We start from the raw sequence: 23,137 nt of genomic DNA, 5'->3' as shown, positions 1-23,137 counted from the left end.
ATGTTGTCACTATATACATATAAAGAAAACCGCCCCACTCCATGGGGGCCATGTTTTTTCACTGATCACGACAATTTTCAAACTCGTCCGAGACATCCACATAACTAATGTTTTGACAAAATTTCATGATGATTAGGCAAAACATGTGACTTCTACAAGCTTTTTTACTATATAAATATAAGGAAAAAGATCCCCCCTGGCGGCCATGTTTTTACCGATCCAAACCATTATCGAACTCAACTGTCCTATCCAGGTGTGGAAGTGCAGTCTCCTTCGCTTACGCAAATGAACCGGTCACAGGACGGTTACAAGTTATGTAACTTTGTACGCACTTATGTAATGCGGAAATATTTATTTGACAAACTCTTATTTCCGGTCAGGATGAATATACTGACTGGTTGTAATTCAATTAACAAAAGGCGTTCATTCAGGGACGCCTAAATACACTCAAAGAATTTATTTATAAGTGAAAACCAAGGCAGCTTTAACAAAAATAACTAGTTTTTATTCCAAGAACTCGGAAAATGAAGAACAATGACAGAAAATTATGAACAGGTACAAGCCAAGTCTAAAGAATCTAAGTATCGTTACAAAAATGAGCAACATAAAGCAAATACCTTAATGAATGTAAAAAGAAGTTCAAAATCTGTAAAAAAACTGATATAAATATAAGTTACTGTTAGTCTAGAAAGTGCTTCAAAAATCTAGTTTACAAAATAGGTCTAATTTAATCTAAAAAACAATATTTATGGAGATAAGGAAACTTCAGTGAATCAAATGTAAAAATAAGAAAAATTTACTACAGTTATTGAAATAGAATAGTCTTTCTAATTTAGAAAATGCCAAATAAAAATAATTTTAATAATAAGAATAATTTAGAAGATAATGCCAAAATGTCTTGATGCTGGTGTTAAAAATAATTTAGAGTTTAATTATTTCAAAATTCCAACCTTTTTCAAGAGCTGTTAACTTTTCAAGAAAGCATCAAGAGGTGTTTAAATCAGCCCAAACAGCTTATTTTATACAGTTCAGAAGAGATCAATGGCAGAATAGTCGATTTTCCCTCAGAACAGTGCATTTATCAATGATCAATATCTTCCCAAATTCCAGAGCAGAACTAAAAATAGATTACTGAACCAGGTTAAACAAGGGAGATAAATACTGCATAAATACTGCAAAATCATGTACATGTTGTCTTTCTTTCAGTTATCTCTTAGTTGAAAGGCTTATCATAAGTTTTAATGACTAAAACAGTTATGTTAACTATGAAAATTCTGTGTTATGAAAATTAACACGGTTAATGTCACATAATATTTACATAATAAAACCAAACTTTACTACACAGAAAACCAATGTTCTGACCAAATTTCATGAAGATTGAGCAAACTAGAAAGTTAACAAGATTTAACTATAACCATATATAGCCATATAAGGAAAAATGTCCCGCCCCTTGGCAGCCATGTTTTTCAAGCCAAGGTTACCATTTTTGAACTCATCCAAGATATCATTGGGACAAATCATCTGAGCAAGTTTCATGAAGATCGGAAAATAAATGTGGCCTCTAGAGTATTAACAAGGTTTTACTATAGCCATATAAGGAAAAATGCCCAGCCCCCTGGCGGCCATGTTTTTCAACCAACGGACATCATTTTCGAACTCATCCAAGATATCATTGGGATGAATCTTCTGACCAAGTTTTATGAGGATCGGACAATAAATGTGGCCTCTAGAGTGTTAACAAGATTTTGCTATAGCAATATATAGCCATATAAGGAAAAATGCCCCGCCCCTTGGCAGCCATGTTTTTCAAGCAAACGTAACCATTTTCGAACTCATCCAAGATATCATTGAAACCAATCTTCTGACCAAATTTCATGAAAATTGGACAATAAATGTGGCCTCTAGAGAGTGAACAAGGCAAATGTTGACGTCGCACAACGCACGAAGGACAACGGACAAAAGGTGATCACAAAAGCTCACCATGAGCACAAACCATGAGCACGTTGTGCTCAGGTGAGCTAAAAATCCTACACTACTTGTTCTATGTTTACTACAAAAAAACAGGCCTTACAAAGAGTTACTTGTGCTATACTTACTCAACAAAACTTATGTTATTTGTGCTCAGTTTACTCAACGAAGCCTACATGAATTGTGCTATATTTAATCAACAAAACTTATGTTATTTGTGCTAAGTTTACTCAATAAAACTTATGTTATCCGGGCTAAGTTTACTTAATAAAACCTATGTTATTTGTGTTAAGTTTACTCAAAAAAGCCTATATTACTTATGCCATGTTTACTCAACTAAACCTACATGTACATAACTTGTGCTTTGTTCACTCAAAATCTATATTACTTGTGTTTAGAGTCGGCCACATAGTTTTTGTCTGCCAGTTTGTCCTCCCATGGCAGGCGCCCACAGAGCCACTGCAGCAGACAGTACCCCAGTATCTCCATGTCTGCCCTTCGAGAGGGGTCTGCAAGACACCAATGATGGTATCAAAGTATTGTATTTTCATGTATTTTAAATATGTATAATAAAACATGGTTAAGACTGACGTACTATGTACAAGACGTAATATATTTCTGTTCTGTTCTGCTCTGTTATGAAATGGTACAGTTGAAGACATATTGAAATTTAAGAAAAAAAACATTCTAGCTTGCCAACTAAGGGTGTCTTCTCTTCGGTCTAGATATTTGGGAAACTGAGACATTGTAGATTAAGCTTTCAGCTTTAAAAAAAAACTCATTAAAAAACTCTCAACAGGCATGATAATCTTCAGCTTTCCACAAACCTACACCTTTATGCGCGTCTCTAGACGTTAACTCTATTGTGCCATCATGGGCCTTTGTTAACCTCCCACTTACCTACACCTTCATGTGCGTCTCTAGATGTGAACTCTATTGTGCCATCATGGGCCTTTGTTAACCTCCCACTTACGTTCACCTTTATGCTCGTCTCTAGATGTGAACTCTATTGTGCCATCATGGGCCTTTGTTAACCTCCCACTTACCTACACCTTTATGTGCGTCTCTAGATGTGAACTCTTTTGTGCCATCATGGGCCTTTGTTAACCTCCCACTTACCTACACCTTTGTGTGCGTCTCTAGATGTGAACTCTATTGTGCCATCATGGGCCTTCTTAGGCTCCTCTTTGTAAGGCTTGTGATCACCGTCTGGGGCGTACTTGAAAGCTAGTCCATAGTCCACCAAGAAAACCTAGGGAAAGATACAATAAATGCTCTGAAAATGTATAAAATCATGTCTCTGACTTAATCTGTTAAAATTCAGTTGGCACTTTTTACCTTTGCCTGTGAATTTGACAACTTAAAAATGAAAACAAAATGGGAAAATTAGAACATGGTTATATTCTAAATAATAACAAACTGTGAACATTTAAAACCCATCACTTTTCACATAAAACTTGGCCACAAAAATTAGTAAATGTTATAAATATATGGCAAAGATTATTTTATGGTTTGTTTTTTATGCTTTTAAACTCAGATGCACATCATAAAAATTTGTACCAGTAAAAGTATTAATCAGTTTTAAAGAGTATTATCAATGATTTTTCAGACTTGTATGCCCTAAGTAAGGATCAAAACCATAGTAAAACAATCGTTGGTTAGTATCTGTTATTATGATTTAGGTTAAGATACAGAATAACTAGAGCTTTGTCACAGACGTGACAAATACCCCCACATGCCCCATTGACACATAATATTTTGCATGTCGTTTTCACAAAAAACAGCGGACACCATGCTCAATTTTTAAAATGCACTAAGTGACCCCTTGACCTAGTTTTTGACCCAGAAAGGCCCATGTTCTAACTTGGCCTTAAGATCATCTCCATAAAACTTCTGACCAAGTTTGGTGAAGATTGGATGTAAACTACTTGACTTAGAGAGCGGACACCATGCTGAATGTTAAAAAACGCACTAAGTGACCCCGTGACCTAGTTTTAGGCCCGGAATGGCCCATGTTCAAACTTGTCCTAGAGATCACTTAGATAAAACTTGTGACCAAGTTTGGTGAGGATTGGATGAAAATTACTTGAATTAGAAAGCGGACAACATGGTGAGGTTTAAAACGCACTAAGATACCACGTGACCTAGTTTTTGACCCGGCATGACCCATATTCAAACTTGACCTAGACATCATCTAGATACAACTTCTGACCAAGTTTGGTGAAAATTGGATGAAAACTACTTGAATTAGAGAGCGGACAACATTGTGATATTTAAAAAGCACTAAGTGACCCCGTGACCTTGTTTTTGACCCGGCATGACCCATATTCAAACTTGCCCTTGACATTATCAAGATACAACTTCTGACCAATTTTGGTGAAAATTGGATAAAAACTACTTGAATTAGAGAGTGGACAACATGGTGAGGTTTAAAACACACTAAGTGACCCCGTGACCTAGTTTTTGACCCTGCATGGCCCATGTTCGAACTTGACCTACACATCATCCAGTTAAAACTTCTGACCAAGTGTGGTGAAGATCGGATTTAAACTACTTGAAATAGAGAGCGGACACCATGCTCAATGTGTAAAACGTACTAAGTGACCTTGTGACCTAGTTTTTGATCTGGCATGGCCCATGTTCGAACTTGGCCTTCAGATCATCTAGATAAAACTTCTGACCGAGTTTGGTGAAGATCGGATGAAAACTACTTGAATAAAAGAGAGGACACCAAGCTGAATGTAAAAAAAAACGCACTAAGTGACCCCGTGACCTAGTTTTTGACCCGGCAAGGCCCATGTTCAAACATGGCCTTAAGATCATCTAGATACAACTTCTGACCAAGTTTGGTGAAGATCGGATAAAAACTACTTGAATTAGAGAGCAGACAACATGCTGAATGTTTAAAACGCACTTAGTGACCCCGTGACCTAGTTTTTGACCCGGCAAGGCCCATGTTCGAACTTGGCCAAGACATCATGTAGATACAACTTCTGTCTAAGTTTGGTGAAGATCGGATGAAAATTTCTTGAATTAGAGAGCGGACACTTAATACTGACCGACAGACAGACCGACGGACCGACAAGTTCATTCCTATACACCCCCCTAAACTTCGTTTGTGGGGGTATAATAATAGTTATAAAGCCCCTTTTAAAATGGTGATGACTTTTGCGAACAATAAATAAAATTCTCCACGAGTAAGAATAGCACAACAACTTACAACGTCAGCCTCCACTTTCCCATTTTTATATCCCAGCAAGCAATTGGCTGCCTTCACATCTGCATGTACATAGTGGTTGTCATGGAGATATTCAAGAGCGTCTATCTGAGAACAGTGCAGCAAAATTGACAGTCAGATATGGGAATGGCTTTCATAAATTATGGTATTCATTGATAATAGCCTAATTATGCTTATTTAAGAAGAAACAAAACACAATAAGAATTTTTTTTAATAATAACTATTTTAAATGAATTGAATTGAACATTCTGAACATTGATAACAGCTATCTAGTTCCATTATTGAGTGTTTTAACTGGCTTTATTATGCTTATTTAATAAACAAGAGCATCGCATAACGGGTGCCACGCTCGGCTACGGTAGCAGTTTTGAATAAATGAAAGCTTGTCATAATTTTTATTTTTTTAATTTTTTAAAGGTCACAGTGACCTTGACCTTTGACCAAGTGACCCAAAAAATGGGTGTTGCATGTAGAACTCATCAAGGTGCATCTACATATAAAGTTTCAAAGTTGTAGGTGGAAGCAATTTGATTTTAGAGCCTATGTTCAAAACTTTAACAAAATGTTAAGGTTTTAGCACGACGCGGATGTCGGACGACACGACGAGCTGGCTATGACAATACCTCGGGTTTTCTATGAAAATGCCGAGCTAAAAATACATGTTTTCTAAATGTAAAGCTACAAATATAATTCATTGTGAAAGTGAATGTAAACCTCTACAGTTACCAAGAAAGACAACTATTTCAAACCATTATTCACTTAGAGCTTACTCTGAAAGTCTCATATAATAAAATAAGAACCAATTTAAGCCACATATGTGAAATACTATTGAAATACATACAGAATATTACGCTAGTCAATTGTTCCAAGAGTTTGTATCACTCGAGTGGCTTGTGCACTGACGTATCACACGAGAGGCGGAGCCTCGAGTGTGATGCGAAATAGCACAAGCCACGAGAGTGATACAAACTCTTGGAACAATTGACTAGTGTAATATTCCTTTTATTATATACAACAACTAACGAAAACAGTTAACAATTGTATTGTTTACTTTAACAAAACTGACAAAACAATGACTAAAACGGTACGCCATAGTTTTTAAGACGCGTATGAATACAGTTTATGTAAATTAACGTGCAAACATTCGAACTGGGAAAACACATGTTTCCGACACGCTTACCTTAATGCCATCGTTAATCCAATGTTTATAACAAGTTGACGACTTTAATCCGATGTTTATAATAAAAACGTTAAAACAATATGCACTTCCACCTATATTCTTCCATGTCTTTATCGAAACTTAGTTTAAACCACACTATTTTATTGTACTCCTATCGAAATAAACATTTAAGCATAATGAACACACACTCCAAAATACGTTTTGAATTTGTTTGATATTTTAAACAAATAGTTTACTGTTAAAAAACACCACATCCGACATGTCTTTAAATTCCAGAGAGTTTAGATAAAACTATTGTGTTTCGTCACAGAAATGACGTCACACGATGTACTACGTAATATATTTCGTAATTTAAAATATTTATATTTTCCGTGCGCGGAATGTGACGTCATTAAATGGGTCGAAGTAGTTCGGCTAGTATGGTAATACAGAAATTGGAAACAGTGAGTAGCGTAATACAGGATTTTTTATTTCAACGATTGATACAACCTGTATTTTGTTAAATGCATTAAACAGGTATATAATAAATACACATATTGTTGCCTGACATTTTTAGTTTTTGCAATCTAAATGGTAATACAAATAGTCACTCATATCTAGTATATTTGGTCTATGTATTACCAGTCGTAGTGCCAATGCAAACACTGTTTGCTTCGAGAACTGTTTGCCAGCGCCTTCAAAGATCAACTGCAGGTCTGTACCGAATCTCTGCATGACCATGAAACGATAGGTGGTGCCCTTGAACACATGCTGACCACTGGCGATGTATTTTGGAATGCCAAGGTACTTGAGCTTCTGAGACTGTATCCATTTATCAACTGTTGGTAAGAGAAACTAGAGCTTTGTCACAGACGTGACGAATACCCCCACATGCCGCATAGACACATATTTTGCATGTCGTCTTCACAATAAACAGCAGCACCATGCTCAATTTTTAAAACGCACTAAGTGACCCCTTGACCTAGTTTTTGACTCAGAAAGGCCCATGTTTGAACTTGGCCTAGACATCATCTAGATACAACTTCTGACCAAGTTTGGTGAAGATCGGATGAAAACTACTTGAATTAGAGCGCGGACAACATGCTGAATCTTTAAAACGCACTAAGTGACCCAAGTGACCTAGTTTTTGACCCAGCAAGGCCCATGTTCGAACTTGGCCTAGACATTATCTGGATACAACTTCTGACCAAGTTTGGTGAAGATCGGATGAAAACTACTTGAATTAGAGCGCGGACAACATGCTGAATGTTAAAAACGCACTAAGTGACCCAAGTGACCTAGTTTTTGACCCAGCAAGGCCCATGTTCTAACTTGGCCTAGACATCATCTAGATACAATTTCTGACCAAGTTTGGTGAAGATCGGATAAAAATAATTGAATTAGAGAGCGGACACTTAATACGGACCGACCGACAGACCGACCGACAGACAGACAGACAAGCTCACTCCTATATACCCCCCTAAACTTTGTTTGTGGGGGTATTATTACATGGTTGAGTCTCATTAACTCAGGGCCAACCATAAATGTGTAGCATAAGCAGTGAGAACAAGATGTGTTTGTGAAACACTATGTCCCCCCCATATATTTGACCTTTGACCTTAAAGGATTACCTTGACCTTTCACCTCTCAAAATGTGCAGCTCCATGAGATACACATGCATGCCAAATATGAAGTTGCTATCTTCAATATTGCAAAAGTTATGGCAAATGATAAAGTTTGACGATTTTGACCCATATACCTTGAAGGATGACCTTGACCTTTCACCTCTCAAAAGGTGCAGCTCCATGAGATACACATGCATGCCAAATTGGAAGTGTCTATCTTAAATATTGCAAAATTTATGGCAAATGTTAAAGTTTGACGCAAACCAACAAACAAACCAACAGACAGGGCAAAAACAATATGTTCCCCAGTATATACTGGGGGTCATAAAAATTAGCCTTCAAGGTTTGCACTTGCAAGTTGTAAAGCTGTTTAGTTCTGAATCTCGTTTGATTAAGGCGGGTTCATACAATTGTATTGCTGTCAAACTATATGAATTAGAACGTGCCTAGCAAAAACGGATTATTTAGATAACTGCATTACAATGAAGTACTGGCTTAAGGTAAGTATATCCTTATATCCTGCCTATGTTGCAAACATTTACCCCATAAAGCAGGGTCAAATAAATTTTCCTTTCTCCGGTCAACAGGAAGTAGTGTATTCCTATGCACGCTGTGACACATAGTTGAGTGTAACCTTTCCAATACACTACACAATGGTTAAGTATTTTACCAAAATCGGCTGCTATGGTAATTAAAATATATATACCAAGAAAAATATCACATTCTCGAATCTTTTTTATTTCTTATCATATTTTCAATAGGAAAGTATTAAAACGAACAGTTTAAAGTGGAAATATTTTTGACATGACACACTCGGTAGTTATTCGGTTGTCAGAAATGTTGTGTACATGTAGGAGGCTCGAGAAGAATAATTATATTGTTATATGTCAATTTATCATTTGTCTTTGATAAAATGTGTCAATGGCATGAAGCAGGATAAATCGAATATATGGTTGGTGCCGAGATGGAGAAAGTTTATCTGGTTCAGCCCGAAAAAGAAAAATAGGGCTTGCTAAAGCTTTCCTAATTCTCTTTTTCTAAGCCTCACTGGATTCTCCATCTCGGCACCAATCATGTATTCTCTATTTATGAGCATTACACTTGGCAAGAATTACCAATACAAAAATATATTGTAATACTGTATTTTTCCACACCAAAGGAACATTTTCAAAATAAATGATATCAAACATAATAATAATCATTATTATTAATTGTATCACTTTGTTTTTTCTGACTACCATTTAAGCAACTTACAAAAAGACACGCATTTTTGTATTGTATTTGGATAAATAATCTAATTATTGTTGTTCTTTTTAAGGTGCATGAAAAATAATCTAATAATTGTTGTTCTTTTTAATGTGCATGAAAAATAAACAATTTGGCCATGTGAACAATTTATGTGGAAGTTTGAGTAAAACATACTATGATTTGAAAATGTATCAAAATAAAACAGCTTATTGAGATTTCAAAAAAAGTTGAAAGTTAAAGCTCTGTTAGAATAAATTTCAAAGGTTGAATTGAAGAGATCCAATTTTAAGTCATTAATGACATGCTTACTGATTTCAGGTTTGGCAACTCGTTGATAGAAATGCATTTCACAAAATAATGGTCCATTGCTGATGGGTTCCTGAAAAATATCAAAATAAAGGGGTAACACAGATAAGAAGTAATTGCAAGTACCTGTTTAATGCCAGCCTTAATTAATTCAAACAAATGAAGTGACACAGTGTTTGCCTTAAACACATTATATAATTAATATATGTTAGATTTATCGAGACTAAACTAATGAAAGGGGGACTGGTCGGAAAAAATGGCAGGTTGACCTATGTTGTGAATAATAGTCAGATGATTCTTTCCAAAGTGTAATTTACTTTATGTGCTGTTTCTTCTTAAGTTATTATACTTAAGTATAATCATCAATTCAGCACACATTCCATGAGGTTTTTCCTTTATTAAAAAATAATTGATTTCACAGCATATTCATTTAATATATCGTCAAAAACCAAAAAACTATATCAGTGTGACTGTACTTCCACATGAAAAAAAAGAGTAAAAATTATTTGAAAAGGATGAGGCATAAAAACTTATGCAGGCCACACATTTTAGATGGGTGGGGCATACAAATGGAAGGGGGCACCTCTTGTCATTGGGTTTAAGCTTAATCCCTAACATATGTTGGCAATAATTATATATAATATACAATTTGGCAAAACACATACACATAATATAACATATTTTTGCATTATTTGTATATAAGGTTTAAACCCTATACACATGGGTGAAAGTTGAAAATATCTGGAAACCTTAGGTCGTGGGTCAAAATCAAAATCACACTCATTTAGAATTTAACAGACATTGTTTACTTAAAGTTGAAATTCCTTGACAGCAGTGATGCTTTCATTTGTCCATATGTTTTCTCAAGTCATCAGATGCAGATATATTAAACTGAGTATAAAGAAGGAAATGAGTTAAGGCATGAAATATTATAGTATTGGTTCTTCAAAGTTATATAACAAATAGTCAATGGATCATTTATATACAATAATGAATTTCTCAGATATGGAACTATTTTCAACAACTTATACAATAAATTGAAAATAAACATATCAATTACTTGCAATTAATTAATAAGCTGAATGCTAAACTGCATGATGCAATCAGCAATTTATAAAACAACTTACTATCTTGACAACATAGTTGGCATCTGGTCCCACTTTGGAAGTTTCTTGGTCAGAGGCTGAAACATAATTGAGCGGTTTGTGAAAAGGGGTTTTAATGCATGTGCGTAAAGTATCGCCCCATATAAGCAAGAGCAGTCTGCACAGGCTAATCAGGGACAACACTTTCCGCTTAAATTATATTTTGCTGAGAAGTGACTCTTTTAACAAATATCAGAAAAGCAGAAAGTGTCGTCCCTGATAAGCCTGTGCAGACCTCACAGGCTAATCTGAGACGACATTTTATGCACATGCATCAAAACCCCTTTGCACAGAGCGATACTAGATTGTATTTGTATGATCAAACAATCCCTTTTGTATAGTTTAAAAATATTGACCCTCTCCTAGCTTTAATCTAAGAATATTTGTCAAATGACAATTGAATCAAAATTATTATTAGATATCTAAACAAGCATATTTTTGTATGTTAACATACTTAAATTATATTTTTTCTCAATATAGTATTATAATGCAAGCTTTACATTAGGACCAATAACATTGTGGCATGTGAATGTTACCTATTATCTGCATGCAGGGTTTTTAATCTTATTTTTGGGAAAAAGCCTGGCCTTTTTTGAGGGGTAAAATAATCATGCGAAATGCTGGATTTTGGGGAAAAATAATCAAGCGAAAAGCTGGATTTTGGAGATAATAAGGAAAGTCTTAAATAATCAATTTAACATATTTTGCTGTTTTTAAAACTAATTCAAGGCAGCAGATAATTTAATTATGCAATATGTATTTTCTACACTGGATCAGGTTAACTTATGTATTTGAAGTTTAAAAAAAAAAGAAAAAAAAATTGGGGGGGGGGGATGAAGTCTGGGGGAACATTTACCTGCTGAGGGGAAAAAAATCCAAGGGGAAAGGGCTGTTTTTCGGCGGCTCCCAAAGAAGGAAAAAAAGCCCTGGCATGACCAGATTTTGAATCAAGCAGTTAGCTTTCATATCTGTTTCTTTCTCATTTTACATTCCAATATCACTCAGGGATGTTTGTGCTTAGAATTATTACATGGACGTTTACACATCTTACTTCTATTTTGTTTCCAGAACAATAATATCACACACACTGACACAAGAAAGATGAAACAGTGCTACCCATTTTTTACTAAATTATAACCGTTAAGAAACCAGAAATTCTCTGGTTAGCATTCAAATATTCAAGTGCAAATAAACCTAAAACTAGGACTAGATGGGCTAGAAGGTCATATTAATCACGAGTGGAATTTTGGGTCCCATTGGGTTAGGACTTTAATAATAAGTTGAAAAATACCAAATAAAATCCATGTCATGATGTGTTTTCTTTAGAGCAAATTGTTGAAAGTAAATGTTAAACTTATATTACACTATGGTAAAATACTCTTATTTTGGTCACAAAACCTATTTCAATTATTTTTAAACTTTAAAAAAGCAATATTAATACTGGTAACTCAAAATAAAAATAAGAAAACAATATTTTTAAAAATGACACCGGTTGATACATGTAACTCACCAAGGTAAATCAGTCCAAATCCACCTTGCCCTATAACATCTCCCAGCCGCCAGTTCTTCTTACACAAGTCTCGCAGCATTTCACCATTTGGAAACTTCTCAGCTAGTACATGGCCACTGTTCTTTGAAACTCTGGGCTTCTTGGCTAAAAAACACGATAACTGTTTCAATCCAATAATCATTTTTAAAAGACCAGGTGGCCATTGAAATTGTAGTCTTTCATCTATAAGAACATGCAAATATTAAAACTCCATTTATGTTACACCATGTAAGGAGCACAGTCCTCAACATCATTTTAGGTAAAAGTTAAAACCAATTCCATCTTTATCAGGGTATACAATAAACGTCTATCTATCACAGAGTACTCATGAATTAAATGACATCTCTAAAAAAGTTGCCAGTGCAAGCCCTGGGCTCAAAATTTTGGTCAGCCAATTTTGCCTAGAACTGACAAATCCTTTCATGAGGGTATATAATGGTGTTTTATGGAGAAAGAAAATGTAGCCAAGTAGAATTTTCTTTGGCAGAGCGGTTTTCGAAGCCATTTGCCGAAAAGCAGGGTAAGCCACATATAGTGTGGCTAGATTACAGATCTATAGACAGTTACTGATAAGAGATAACTGATCTAGGGGAAGCAATATAAAGTATCATTTTATTCTTTCACAAAACAATGCTTTAGAAACGATTGTTTAAGACTGTTTAAGTTTCAAACCTGGAGCTGTCCCAGCCTTTGCACGTGGCATGTTGGTCACGGATGGTGTAGTTTGGACTAACTTTGAACAGCGGACCCCTGAAACTTAAAGCAAAAGCAATCAATAATGAAGAGTTACATGAAAACTATTTCTGATTTCTTGTGTGGATTTGAAGGTGCTTTCACATTAGGCTGTTGTTTCTTTTTGAATTAATGAATAGACAGTTTACTTTAAAGAACTACTTTTTGTAACCAAAAACGTAAATTTTTACTGCAGTTGAAACAAAGCAAAGCCATTATCCAACTCCATTATTCTTATTGGTTACATAGCACTCATATTACATATGTAAATCAAAAATAGATTAACAAAGATCTGACATACCATCTAAAACAACAATTTATTAAGTTCAATGAATACAATTTTTTTTGGTTGAAATCATTGGGCATAAAGGTACGAAAACAAATAAATATCTGTTAATATTATTTATAGCTTCTCCAAAGTTTAAACAGTTTGTGATATATTTGTACATGTATATTTGAACATCACAAAAAGCGAACATTTGGTCTGTCCTGCATTCCAAATAGTATCCAACTTTTTGAGACAAGTTGCAAATGGTTGAACAAAAAGCACTCTTTAATCCTGTGTACTTATCTTGAACAGATCCTTATTGGCTTTGTGTCTACTTTTTGTCTACATTTCGTCTTCAAGGGATTTTCAATAGCTCTTACAGATAGTTGTCCCTTCAAACTTCTTCAATTTTAATACCATCACAACGGTCTGAACATAAATTTGTTATAAGAGTCACTAGTTAATTTGATTAACTCTTATTAATACACTTCTGATATGTTAAAACCCTTATCGTACCATAATTTGTCTAGTTGAGTCGAAATTGGGGTATGACGTTTTACAATGTCTTGAGGTACCATAAATTGTTCCAAACTGAGATTGTGCAGTGTCCAAAAGAATGGAGGCAAACAGACTTATATGCTTTTGGTTTTGCAAGTTTTAAACAATGACCTTTTGTCATTACTATAAAAATTGCCACAATTCACAAAATTGTTTACACTTTCTACGTTTTGTGGCCCCAAGGTACTGAAGGTGGGAATGGCACTGAATCAGTTAAGTGTGAATAATTCAGTGTTCTTTTTGCAGTTTGTAGGTATTATCAATTTGTCATACATGTACCAACCACACTAATTGGTTCCTATGCTGTACTCCTCAATGTTAAAGTCATGGAAAGTTACATTAGAGACTGATGATGGAAACAGAGTGTAACCCTCGTGGAAATAATGCTTTTCATGCATAATATTGTTTTAACATTTTTTATTTTATGTTTTCATGGTGCAAGAACCTGATTATGATATTGAAATAAAATTAGAATTTTATTTCATAGCGTTTCCCACTTTTCACATTGTTAGAAATATTATGGAGAATAAATATAAGGCAAATAGAAATATAGGGCTGTTACATCCTTACGATAAAGTTTATTAACTATGACACCAACAAAACAGAATGCTCCTATAATCGTTTTTTCTCAATGTCGAGGTTAAATAAATTATAAGCAATCATAATGCATAATAGAAAATTGTGTATGTTCAAACCTTACAATAATAAAGGCAATTATTAACTTAAATATTACTAGAATGCGTTAAATAATTTTGCATATGATATAACAAATATTGAACAGCAGTCACCTAAAACTTCGATCTGAAAACTAACATAAAATAAAAATTTAACATTTCATGGATTGACATGTGTTATGACCAAAAAATATGCTATAATAAAGTTTCTTAATTGTTGGACTCCTTGAAATCTGTCAGGGCTTTTTGTCAGCTTTTTGGGAAGATAGCCCATGGCTTTGACATTGGGAATTTTATCGGCATTTTCAAGAAATTGGGAAAACAAATTTGGATTTAAAATTACATGAATGAGTTCAGCACCTTTAACCACTAACACCACCATGATCAACAGTTTTCAACATAATAAGCTCACACAAAGTCAAATCAGGCACCATTTTATTAGGAGGCCCTTCATCTTCTTCTGAAGAACTACTGCTTTCAACATGTTGAATATCAGTCAGCACTTTGCTTTCCGAAATCAACAATGACGATGCAAAAGAGTCACTTGTTATTAAATAACTATCATTAAAGGGGCCTTTTCACAGATTTTGGCATGTTTTAAAGTTTGTCATTAAATGCTTTACAATGATAAATGTAAACATTAAATTTTAAAAGCTCAAGTAAACAAGAAATGTGTTTGTCAGAAACACTATGTCCCCTTCTCCGCCGCTTTGACTTAGTATTTTTGACCTTTGACCTTGAAGGATGACCTAGACCTTTCACCACTCAAAATGTGCAGCTCCATGAGATACATATGCATGCCAAATATCAAGTTGCTATCTTCAATATTGCAAAAGTTATTGCAAATGTTAAAGTTGGCGCAAACCAACAGACCAACCAACCAACAGACAGGGCAAAAACAATATGTCCCCCACTATAGTGGTGGGGGACATAAAAATCAAAAATAAAATTTAAACAAGAGATGTGTTTGTCAGAAACACAATGCCCCCTACTGCGCTCCATTGAAATAAAATTTCTATTTATCATTTGGCAGGTATAGAAATCATCTCCCTTTAAAGGTTATTACTTCCCTTGAATTTTGTCCAATCCAACCGGGGGGTGGGGTCTAACAGTCAATTATGTCCATGTCAGACATCACTGACAACCAAGGCCTGAGGATTAAAAGAGATCATAGCCAGAGTTGATAATGTATCTATGGACATAAGTTCACAGGTATGTAATGAACATCAAAGAAATTATAATTATATCATTTAAAAAAAACTTTGAAAAATCAATCATTTGGGTTATAAATAATCAAAATAATAAATCTGGGCCTGTATTCACCAACCGATTCTTAGACTTAAGAAAGAATAGACTTAGAACCAAGAAAAATGTGTTCAGTGTTTGAATATATATCACTGGTGATTATGTCATTAATCAGGGTTTTCCCTTCCTTTTATTTGAACAGGCCAAATAAAAATTTGAACAGGCCAAGCAAGGCACTCCTGCTAAGGGGGTCCGGGGGCATGCCCCCCCCCGAAAAATTTTGAAAATCTAGACGCAAAATGGTGCATTTTGGGGGGGTTTGGACAGAAATTTTAGAGATGAAAATTACTTGTTTTTTTGTGTATCACTTATGGAATTTTTCTAATTTTTTAAAAAATTTGTGAGGGGAGTGCCAAATAATTATACTGTGCATAGTGTGCGATGAATTTTGAAACAAGTCAATAACTAAGCTACTGGTTATGCCAAAGCCAGTTCATGAGTTCTTTGACAAAGCTTGGTAGAATGAACTGTTGATAAAGAACCATATCATTGAAAAACATCTGTAATTGGAGAAAACAATTGTCAGATAAACACAATAACATTAATTAATAAACTGAAGAAACATGTTCATTGTTTTTTGTGTTTTTCATTGTTAGTTATTCAAAGTCCATGATGGCATCTGAATCATATTCACTGTCAGTGTCACTTTCTCCATCTTCATTTTCAAGTTCCAAGTGCATTACTTTCATTGCATGTCTAACCATGTGGTTACGATTTTTGTAGTTATTTGCGTACTCAAAATAATCAGCCAATGAGAAGCGCCGTTTTGTAGTTATTTGCGTACTCAAAATAATCAGCCAATGAGAAGCGCCGTTATAAATTATACTTGTTCGGTAAAACGTACACACGGAAGTATAAAGAACATAAACAAAACGATGTTAAATCGATGTTTTCGCTTGTTTAATTTCGTCTTTTCTTAACTTTAACAATTACATCGATCAAAGTTGCAAAACCTCTCATAATTTTTGTTGTTACCAGCATTTGAACCGGCCAGAAAATCGATTGAACCGGTCAATTTGGCCGGCGGCCGGTTCTTAGGGAAAACTCTGATTAATAAAATGGTCTATATGAAGAATAATATAGATAGAGATGTTTACTGCAGAGTTTGACTAAAAAATAAAGAAATTCTTGAATATAATAATTAAAAGAATTTTCTTTATTCATAGACTTAAGTCATCTGTGTGCAGGGAACCAACTTCTATTGGACTTTGCTTGGATGTCAGTGGATGTTTGCCTAGCTCCTCGAGATTCGGGTCCGTGATTCTCGTGTATGTGAACGTGCAGACAGACAGCCCTTCCTTGACGAGACGTTGATGCGAGCAGACATGCGGAACTGTTGTGATTACTAAAGAAGCTGAGAAACGTACTATTGTAAGTCACCCTTTATTATATATTTTTGTATAGACTACCAGTACTGTCCCGGAACCGAAAGCTAACCGGATTAAAAACACAACAACCCTTTACTCAGACTAGTTAGCGTCGAGCATTGCAAGTACAACGAAAGATAGAATTGATTGTCATTGCAAATGGTCCTCAAAGATCTTAGTTGATATACGATGCAACATGATATTGAGAAACTGACTGGCAGTGCTTTTTTTGCTTTTTTTTGTTACAGCCTGTGGCATTTGGATTGGGAAAATTAGCGCGATAAACCATGAAATTGGGAAAAATAGCGCGATAAACCATGAAATTGGGAAATATTATAAATATGATTATAAGAACAGAATAAAAAAATTGCTAAGTTCATGTTTGACAGCATTTTTATATTATAAAGTGTTGCTTTCATGTCTTCTTACAACGTTTAGTTAATATCCTTCCACATGGATATTAAACTTGCAATAATCTATAGATTCTTCAATTTATATGTACCATTATGATTTAATCATAATCTCTTTAAGAGTATGAATTTAATTCAGGATGTTTTTTAAAGTAAAATATGATATGGTGAAATCATTAACAAATATTAACTAACATGCTTAAGTGTTCTTGCTGTGTTAATGTTGTATTAAATGGAGCTAAAATAATACATTACATTTGTTTACCTTTTAATATATTGCACAATCGACATCCTCAGTTCAATGCCATTTCACCAAACTATACAGCGTGACAAACATAATAAAGCAGAATATGCATATGAATCTGATTATACACAGATCCACTAACATATAAATCAAATCATGTTTGTCTCTTTCCATTTTAGAACGATACCCATCTTAAATGATTTAACTTTGTGAGTACACTAACTCCAATTTCCCAACACAGATTTCCGTGACGCACATTCACGGTGAAGATTTCTAATAAATATTTGTTGTTGTTCATCTCAAACGTAGTATTTTGCGTTAATTGACACACACATTAAATTATCTCCTTATAACCATGTGATGTCCGCTGTAAATTTTAGTGTTATTTATCATTTTCGCTGCTCATCGCAAACTTCTCGTCTGCTTGCCGCCATCTTGGACGTGTTTAAAAACAGGCGTTAACAATCGGGATACATCGATTATCGACGGTATCCTCCGCAATATAGAGAGAGATGTGTGGATAGCAACGTAAAAACGTTTTTCGGCTACATTCGCGAACATTCGTAAGTCAGTTGTCATTTGGCAAAGACGCGACAAGCTCTATCGTCACTCGTTCTACGAAATTAACGCTAAATGACATTGTAATCTTATTGGCTTTATTGGGAAAATTTGGTCATTTTTGGGGAAATTTTGGTCAGATTTTGGGAAAAAACGTCATTTTTTGCAATTGGGAAGCAGCCGAATGTCGGCGGTAATTTTGGGCAAAAAAAAATATTGACTGCCTTTGTTATGTAACGAGTTAAGGGGCGAACCGTTTAAGCGGTGAAACGTTACAGTTACGAAAATAAATATCATTCAATCATCACCTAGATTGGACTTTCACTCATTTCTATAACTGTCGATTTCTGTTCACTGTTTTGAAAATCAAATGTTTTTTGTAAGTAAATGAAATTACCGTTTAATATAAATGCTTTCGTTTGTGTAAACCGCTTTTCCTTTACTTGTTTTACTGAAAACCGTGTTCTTTTTTCCGGTTGTTTGTATTTTCCGCCCAAACGTCTATAGACTCGGATGGTTTTATTGTTTACAGGTATCATTATACTAAATATTTTCCCTATATACTTCAATGTAAAAGCGACAACTTTTGCGAAATTAATGCAACACTTTGCACATAAAGACCACCATAGCCACACCTTTTCTAAAAGGACAGTCTGAGGTGAATCGATTTAAGCAATAACAAAGATATGTCATGCACAAACCAAGAAAGGACTTTTCACAAATCACAATAGACACATTCAATATTCTCCCCATTTTCTAGTGCAATGTAACCTAATTAAGTGCAATTTTTCCCTACCTTAATCATATTTCAGGGATTTAATAGTGAACACCTATTCGACTTCAATATTCTGTCAAAAAGTAATGTACTTAGATGTCCCATTTTTCAAGACGCTATGAGATTCTTTAAGACCCGCGTCATGCGAAAATGGATCGATGCCATAATCGAGCAGCGTTGCTTTATATTAATAGCCCTGCCTGCGCATGTGACAATTTTTTTTTTCAGAGTTTATTTACAGGTCCTACTGGCCTCTTCACGAGGTTATTGTAGCCCGAAATGCCCCTGTGACCTATCAGGGGATAAAGGTTAATTTTGAGCCAGAGTAGGTCAAATTTTCCCCGTCTGCGCGGGTGTACGCCAAATGATTTTTATTTTTAAGAGAGTTCCGTGCACGTTGGCCAACGAGACCTTAATGTGCTCTCTACCGTATGGTGGTGATGATGTGCGGATCCCGCGGAGCGTCCTGCACACTACTAATGTACAAGACACTCAACGCGACCCACATCCCAACACCACCCGGTAAGTAAGACCCGGAATACACATACATAACACTCTCATACCCCACACTCATAACGGGTGATGTGTATGAGAGTGCCACGCCCGTGTGTTCCGGGTCCCTTGATGGTGATCTGTGTATGATTGTGTATAGTATGTGGTATGTGATTGTTGTGCATTTGTCTGGAGCTGAAGAGGAGGTGTCTGTCGGTTATTTACGGTCGTCGGTCAGTCATGAAGGGCTGTATATCGTTGCAGTTCCCAGATCGCAGAACACGCCGCCCCGCACAAGCGCACCCACGCCGAGCGAGCCCGAGCCCCCCCCCGCGCCCTTATACGGCCCCGGCCCGAGCCCCCACCCGCCGAAGTCCCTCGAGACAAGCACCCTCATCCACCCTCTCGCTGCGCGCGACAACAGATCAGCCAAGAACCGACCATAGAGCCTCCCAAAGCCCCACCCGGAGTCACCATCGTTCTTTCCCAAACATCCAGCCCATGTATCAAGCCGGGATGAATTTATTTTGTAGTTATGTTATATTTGCTATTATAATAGGATAGGAAAAGTAAATAATTGATATAAGAATGCCGTTGTTATATCATATGATTTATTTATGTTTGATATTATCTTGTAAAACTCATAGTATTATAGTTTATGGCCTTCATTTTAGCTTTCATTTACCCTTGTGTGGTTGTTGTGCTCTCCGCCCCAGGAGAGGTGTTAGTGGGGTTTCGAGCAGGATACAGGAAACGCCCCGATTCCAGAGGCGCCCCTGGTTCTTTTAAGTGCCCGGTGTATAGCACCGAAACACTGCACCCCCGTTTAACGTCCCTCGCGGAGGACATATATTAGTACATAGTGTTAGTATTGGTACTTATATATAGTTCTGCTGTCTTGTGTCATAACTTGCGGTGACGTGGGCTCTCTCTGTTGCTATTTGGTATATAGTTTGAATGGTATTGCGAAGGTCAGGCTAGTTTTTGAAAGATCATGTATTTGATGATAGAAGAGAGGAACTACGTTTGTTTGGTTGGGCCGAGATGACTATTTCGTTGGGGGGGAGGGGGGGGGGGGGGGTAGACAATTTCTTTGTATATTCTTTCTTTTTGTTGTGTTAAGTGTCTTGTGAGCCTGTGGTGTTGTAAGGGCCAGACTAGTTATGATAGATCATTTATTTGATGAAAGAAGAGAGGGTCTGAGTTTGAGATAATAGTATATTTGGTATTAGGGACAGCTCACACGTTAGTGTTTCTGGTTATAAAGGCTAAGGCAGTATTCCTATGTGTTTTTGTATTATGCCAGGTTAGTATCGTGGTCTGGTCTGGGGCATGTCGAGCTATGGGCTCGATCCGGCTACATAGGAAAATACAATGGTTAGTATACAAATGAACTGTAAACAGTGATTCTTTTCAGTACCTTTCAAAGAGGAACGGCATTTAGCGTCCCTCGCTGAAGACATATTAGTATATAGTGTTAGTATTGGTACATATATATATCTGCTGCCTTGTGTCATATTTTGTAGTAACATGGGCACTCTCTGTTGCTATTTTGGGTATTGATTGTATGTTGTTGTGAGGGTCAGACTAGATTTTTGAAAGATCATGTACTAGACGATAGAAGAGAGGGACTGAGTGTGTGTAATTGGACCAAGATGACTATTTTGTTTGTGGGCATAGACAATTTCAAGATTTTCTTTCTTCTTGCTGAGGTGGTTGTCTGTGGCACTGTGGTATTTTGAGGGCCAGACTTGTTTTTGATAGATCATTTACTTGATGATAGAAGAGAGGGACTGTTGTTATGATAGTTTGGTATTAGGAGAGCGAACACTTTACTGGTTCTGGTTATATTATATATGGTATCAGAGGCAGCAGTCCTATGTGCTATTGTGGCTATTACAATGGTTAGTAACAAATGAGCTGTAATTAGATATTCACATCAATACACTGAGAAACAAATAAAATAATTATCTTCACTTTTCTATTTTTGGTAATCTTGGGTGGGTCATGTCGGCAGAGACATAGTGCGCGGGGGGGGGGGGGCCTCACCTACCCAGCCGACACGCTCTAGCCAACATTTTTTAAATATAATGCATACAGAGGATACATGATTGTGATATTTTGCGCATGTGACAATGAAGCTTTGCGTGATTTTATAGCGGGCAGCTGGTATAAACGAATAATGAGCGGACTAAGCGTGTCATCAGAGATCTTGATAATCTTATCTACACATGTGCAAACATGTGGTGTGAGACGCCTTATCATCCACACTGGTGCCATCGTCTCCGATGACGAGAATGCAATCGCTCCTGTATCATATTTATTTATTCAAGACTACTCTTTAAACATTTACGTCTAATATTTAAGACTTAACTCATCAAATTGAATTACACAGATCGAGTGCATCGCAAAATGTGTTTATATTACCTTTAAAATGATACTTAATTAAGAAATGTAAATTTTAACAAGTGTATCGTTTTGTAATCTAAATAAAGGTTCGCTAATGAGTATACCCGATACTATTTATGTTTAAATCGAACAATTCTGCTCCGATTACACGTTTATATGTTTTTTTAATTTATACATTATTAAGTTATAAAACAATTTAAAGTATTATTTAAGTTTTTCACAAACGTCGACTTGTCCTTTTCAATAAACATGTAATATTCTGTTGCTTCCTGATGTTTCTCCTACTAATATTTCCGATTTATATAAGTTAAAATCATAAATTTAAGTCAGACTATATATTTTGTTATCACCTTGATCATTGAACTTTAATTATTACATCGCATGTAGAATAATTAAGATCTAGACAAAGACAACTTCTAAAGTGTGTAGTGGCAAAAAGCTCACTCGACCTTGATTATTTCGTTTTGTCAGTTAATATTTTATGTATTATTCTCATATCATAAATTACTCTTACTTCACTGTTATTTATTAATACTGTAATAAATATCGTAACTGTATTACTCTCAAGTCAACCGAAAGATGCTATAAAATCATGTTTAGTGGAAACAAACACAATAACGCGTTGCAATGTTCACTACTGAAATATGATAAACTTAGAGACTAAAGGGAAACTATTTAGTATAGTATAACCATATCTGAAGGAAAACGCCAATCTGAACGCATCGGACAGTGGGCTACACCACGCCGTTATGGCGGAATTGTCCGAGGGTTCCCGATTGGGAAAACGCGAGCTAACCCAATATTTGGATAACCCAAGCTATCCAACAGTATACCATTGATGTTACCACTCTTTGTTTTAGATCTTTGTTTGTGGGGGTCCAATTTATGCGAAAACGATCGTTAACTACACCAATGTTATTGCTTCGTTAGCCTTTATGACACTGTGCGAAATATGGTAGATACAGTATAAAATAATATTGCGACGTAAATCTGAATATTTGTTCATTTAAAACTTTAAAAACAGATCGACACCTTTCGTGTATTGATAAAAACGCAGAACGATTAATAACATCTCACATATTCATTCCCAAACTGGGCCCCATCAAG

At 35.7% G+C, this 23,137-nt stretch overlaps 1 protein-coding gene across 3 annotated transcripts in view; it reads right to left on the bottom strand.

Moving 5' to 3' along the window:
• LOC127870754 (serine/threonine-protein kinase VRK1-like) overlaps window positions 1–18,867 on the bottom strand; it is a 40,013-nt gene extending 21,146 nt beyond the window's left edge. Inside the window, exons 1-9 of one of the 3 annotated variants that reach the window (XM_052413208.1) lie at window positions 18,752–18,867; window positions 12,911–12,994; window positions 12,200–12,343; window positions 10,672–10,727; window positions 9,548–9,617; window positions 7,008–7,204; window positions 5,189–5,293; window positions 3,088–3,220; window positions 2,357–2,477 (exon numbers count right to left, since the gene is read on the bottom strand). In XM_052413208.1, coding sequence (XP_052269168.1) covers window positions 2,357–2,477; window positions 3,088–3,220; window positions 5,189–5,293; window positions 7,008–7,204; window positions 9,548–9,617; window positions 10,672–10,727; window positions 12,200–12,343; window positions 12,911–12,941 — 857 coding nt within the window. In that variant the 5' untranslated portion in view covers window positions 12,942–12,994; window positions 18,752–18,867. Of the gene's footprint in view, window positions 1–2,356; window positions 2,478–3,087; window positions 3,221–5,188; window positions 5,294–7,007; window positions 7,205–9,547; window positions 9,618–10,671; window positions 10,728–12,199; window positions 12,344–12,910; window positions 12,995–18,662 lie in introns of all 3 variants that reach the window. The other 2 variants (XM_052413209.1, XM_052413210.1) reach the window with 2 other exon arrangements.
• Between the last annotated feature and the right edge of the window lie 4,270 nt (window positions 18,868–23,137).

Source organism: Dreissena polymorpha, chromosome 3 (assembly GCF_020536995.1).
Source record: "Dreissena polymorpha isolate Duluth1 chromosome 3, UMN_Dpol_1.0, whole genome shotgun sequence".
Lineage (NCBI taxonomy): Eukaryota > Metazoa > Mollusca > Bivalvia > Myida > Dreissenidae > Dreissena > Dreissena polymorpha.
The sequence above is the reverse complement of the archived record's forward strand: the minus strand, read 5'-3'. Positions and strand labels throughout refer to the sequence as shown.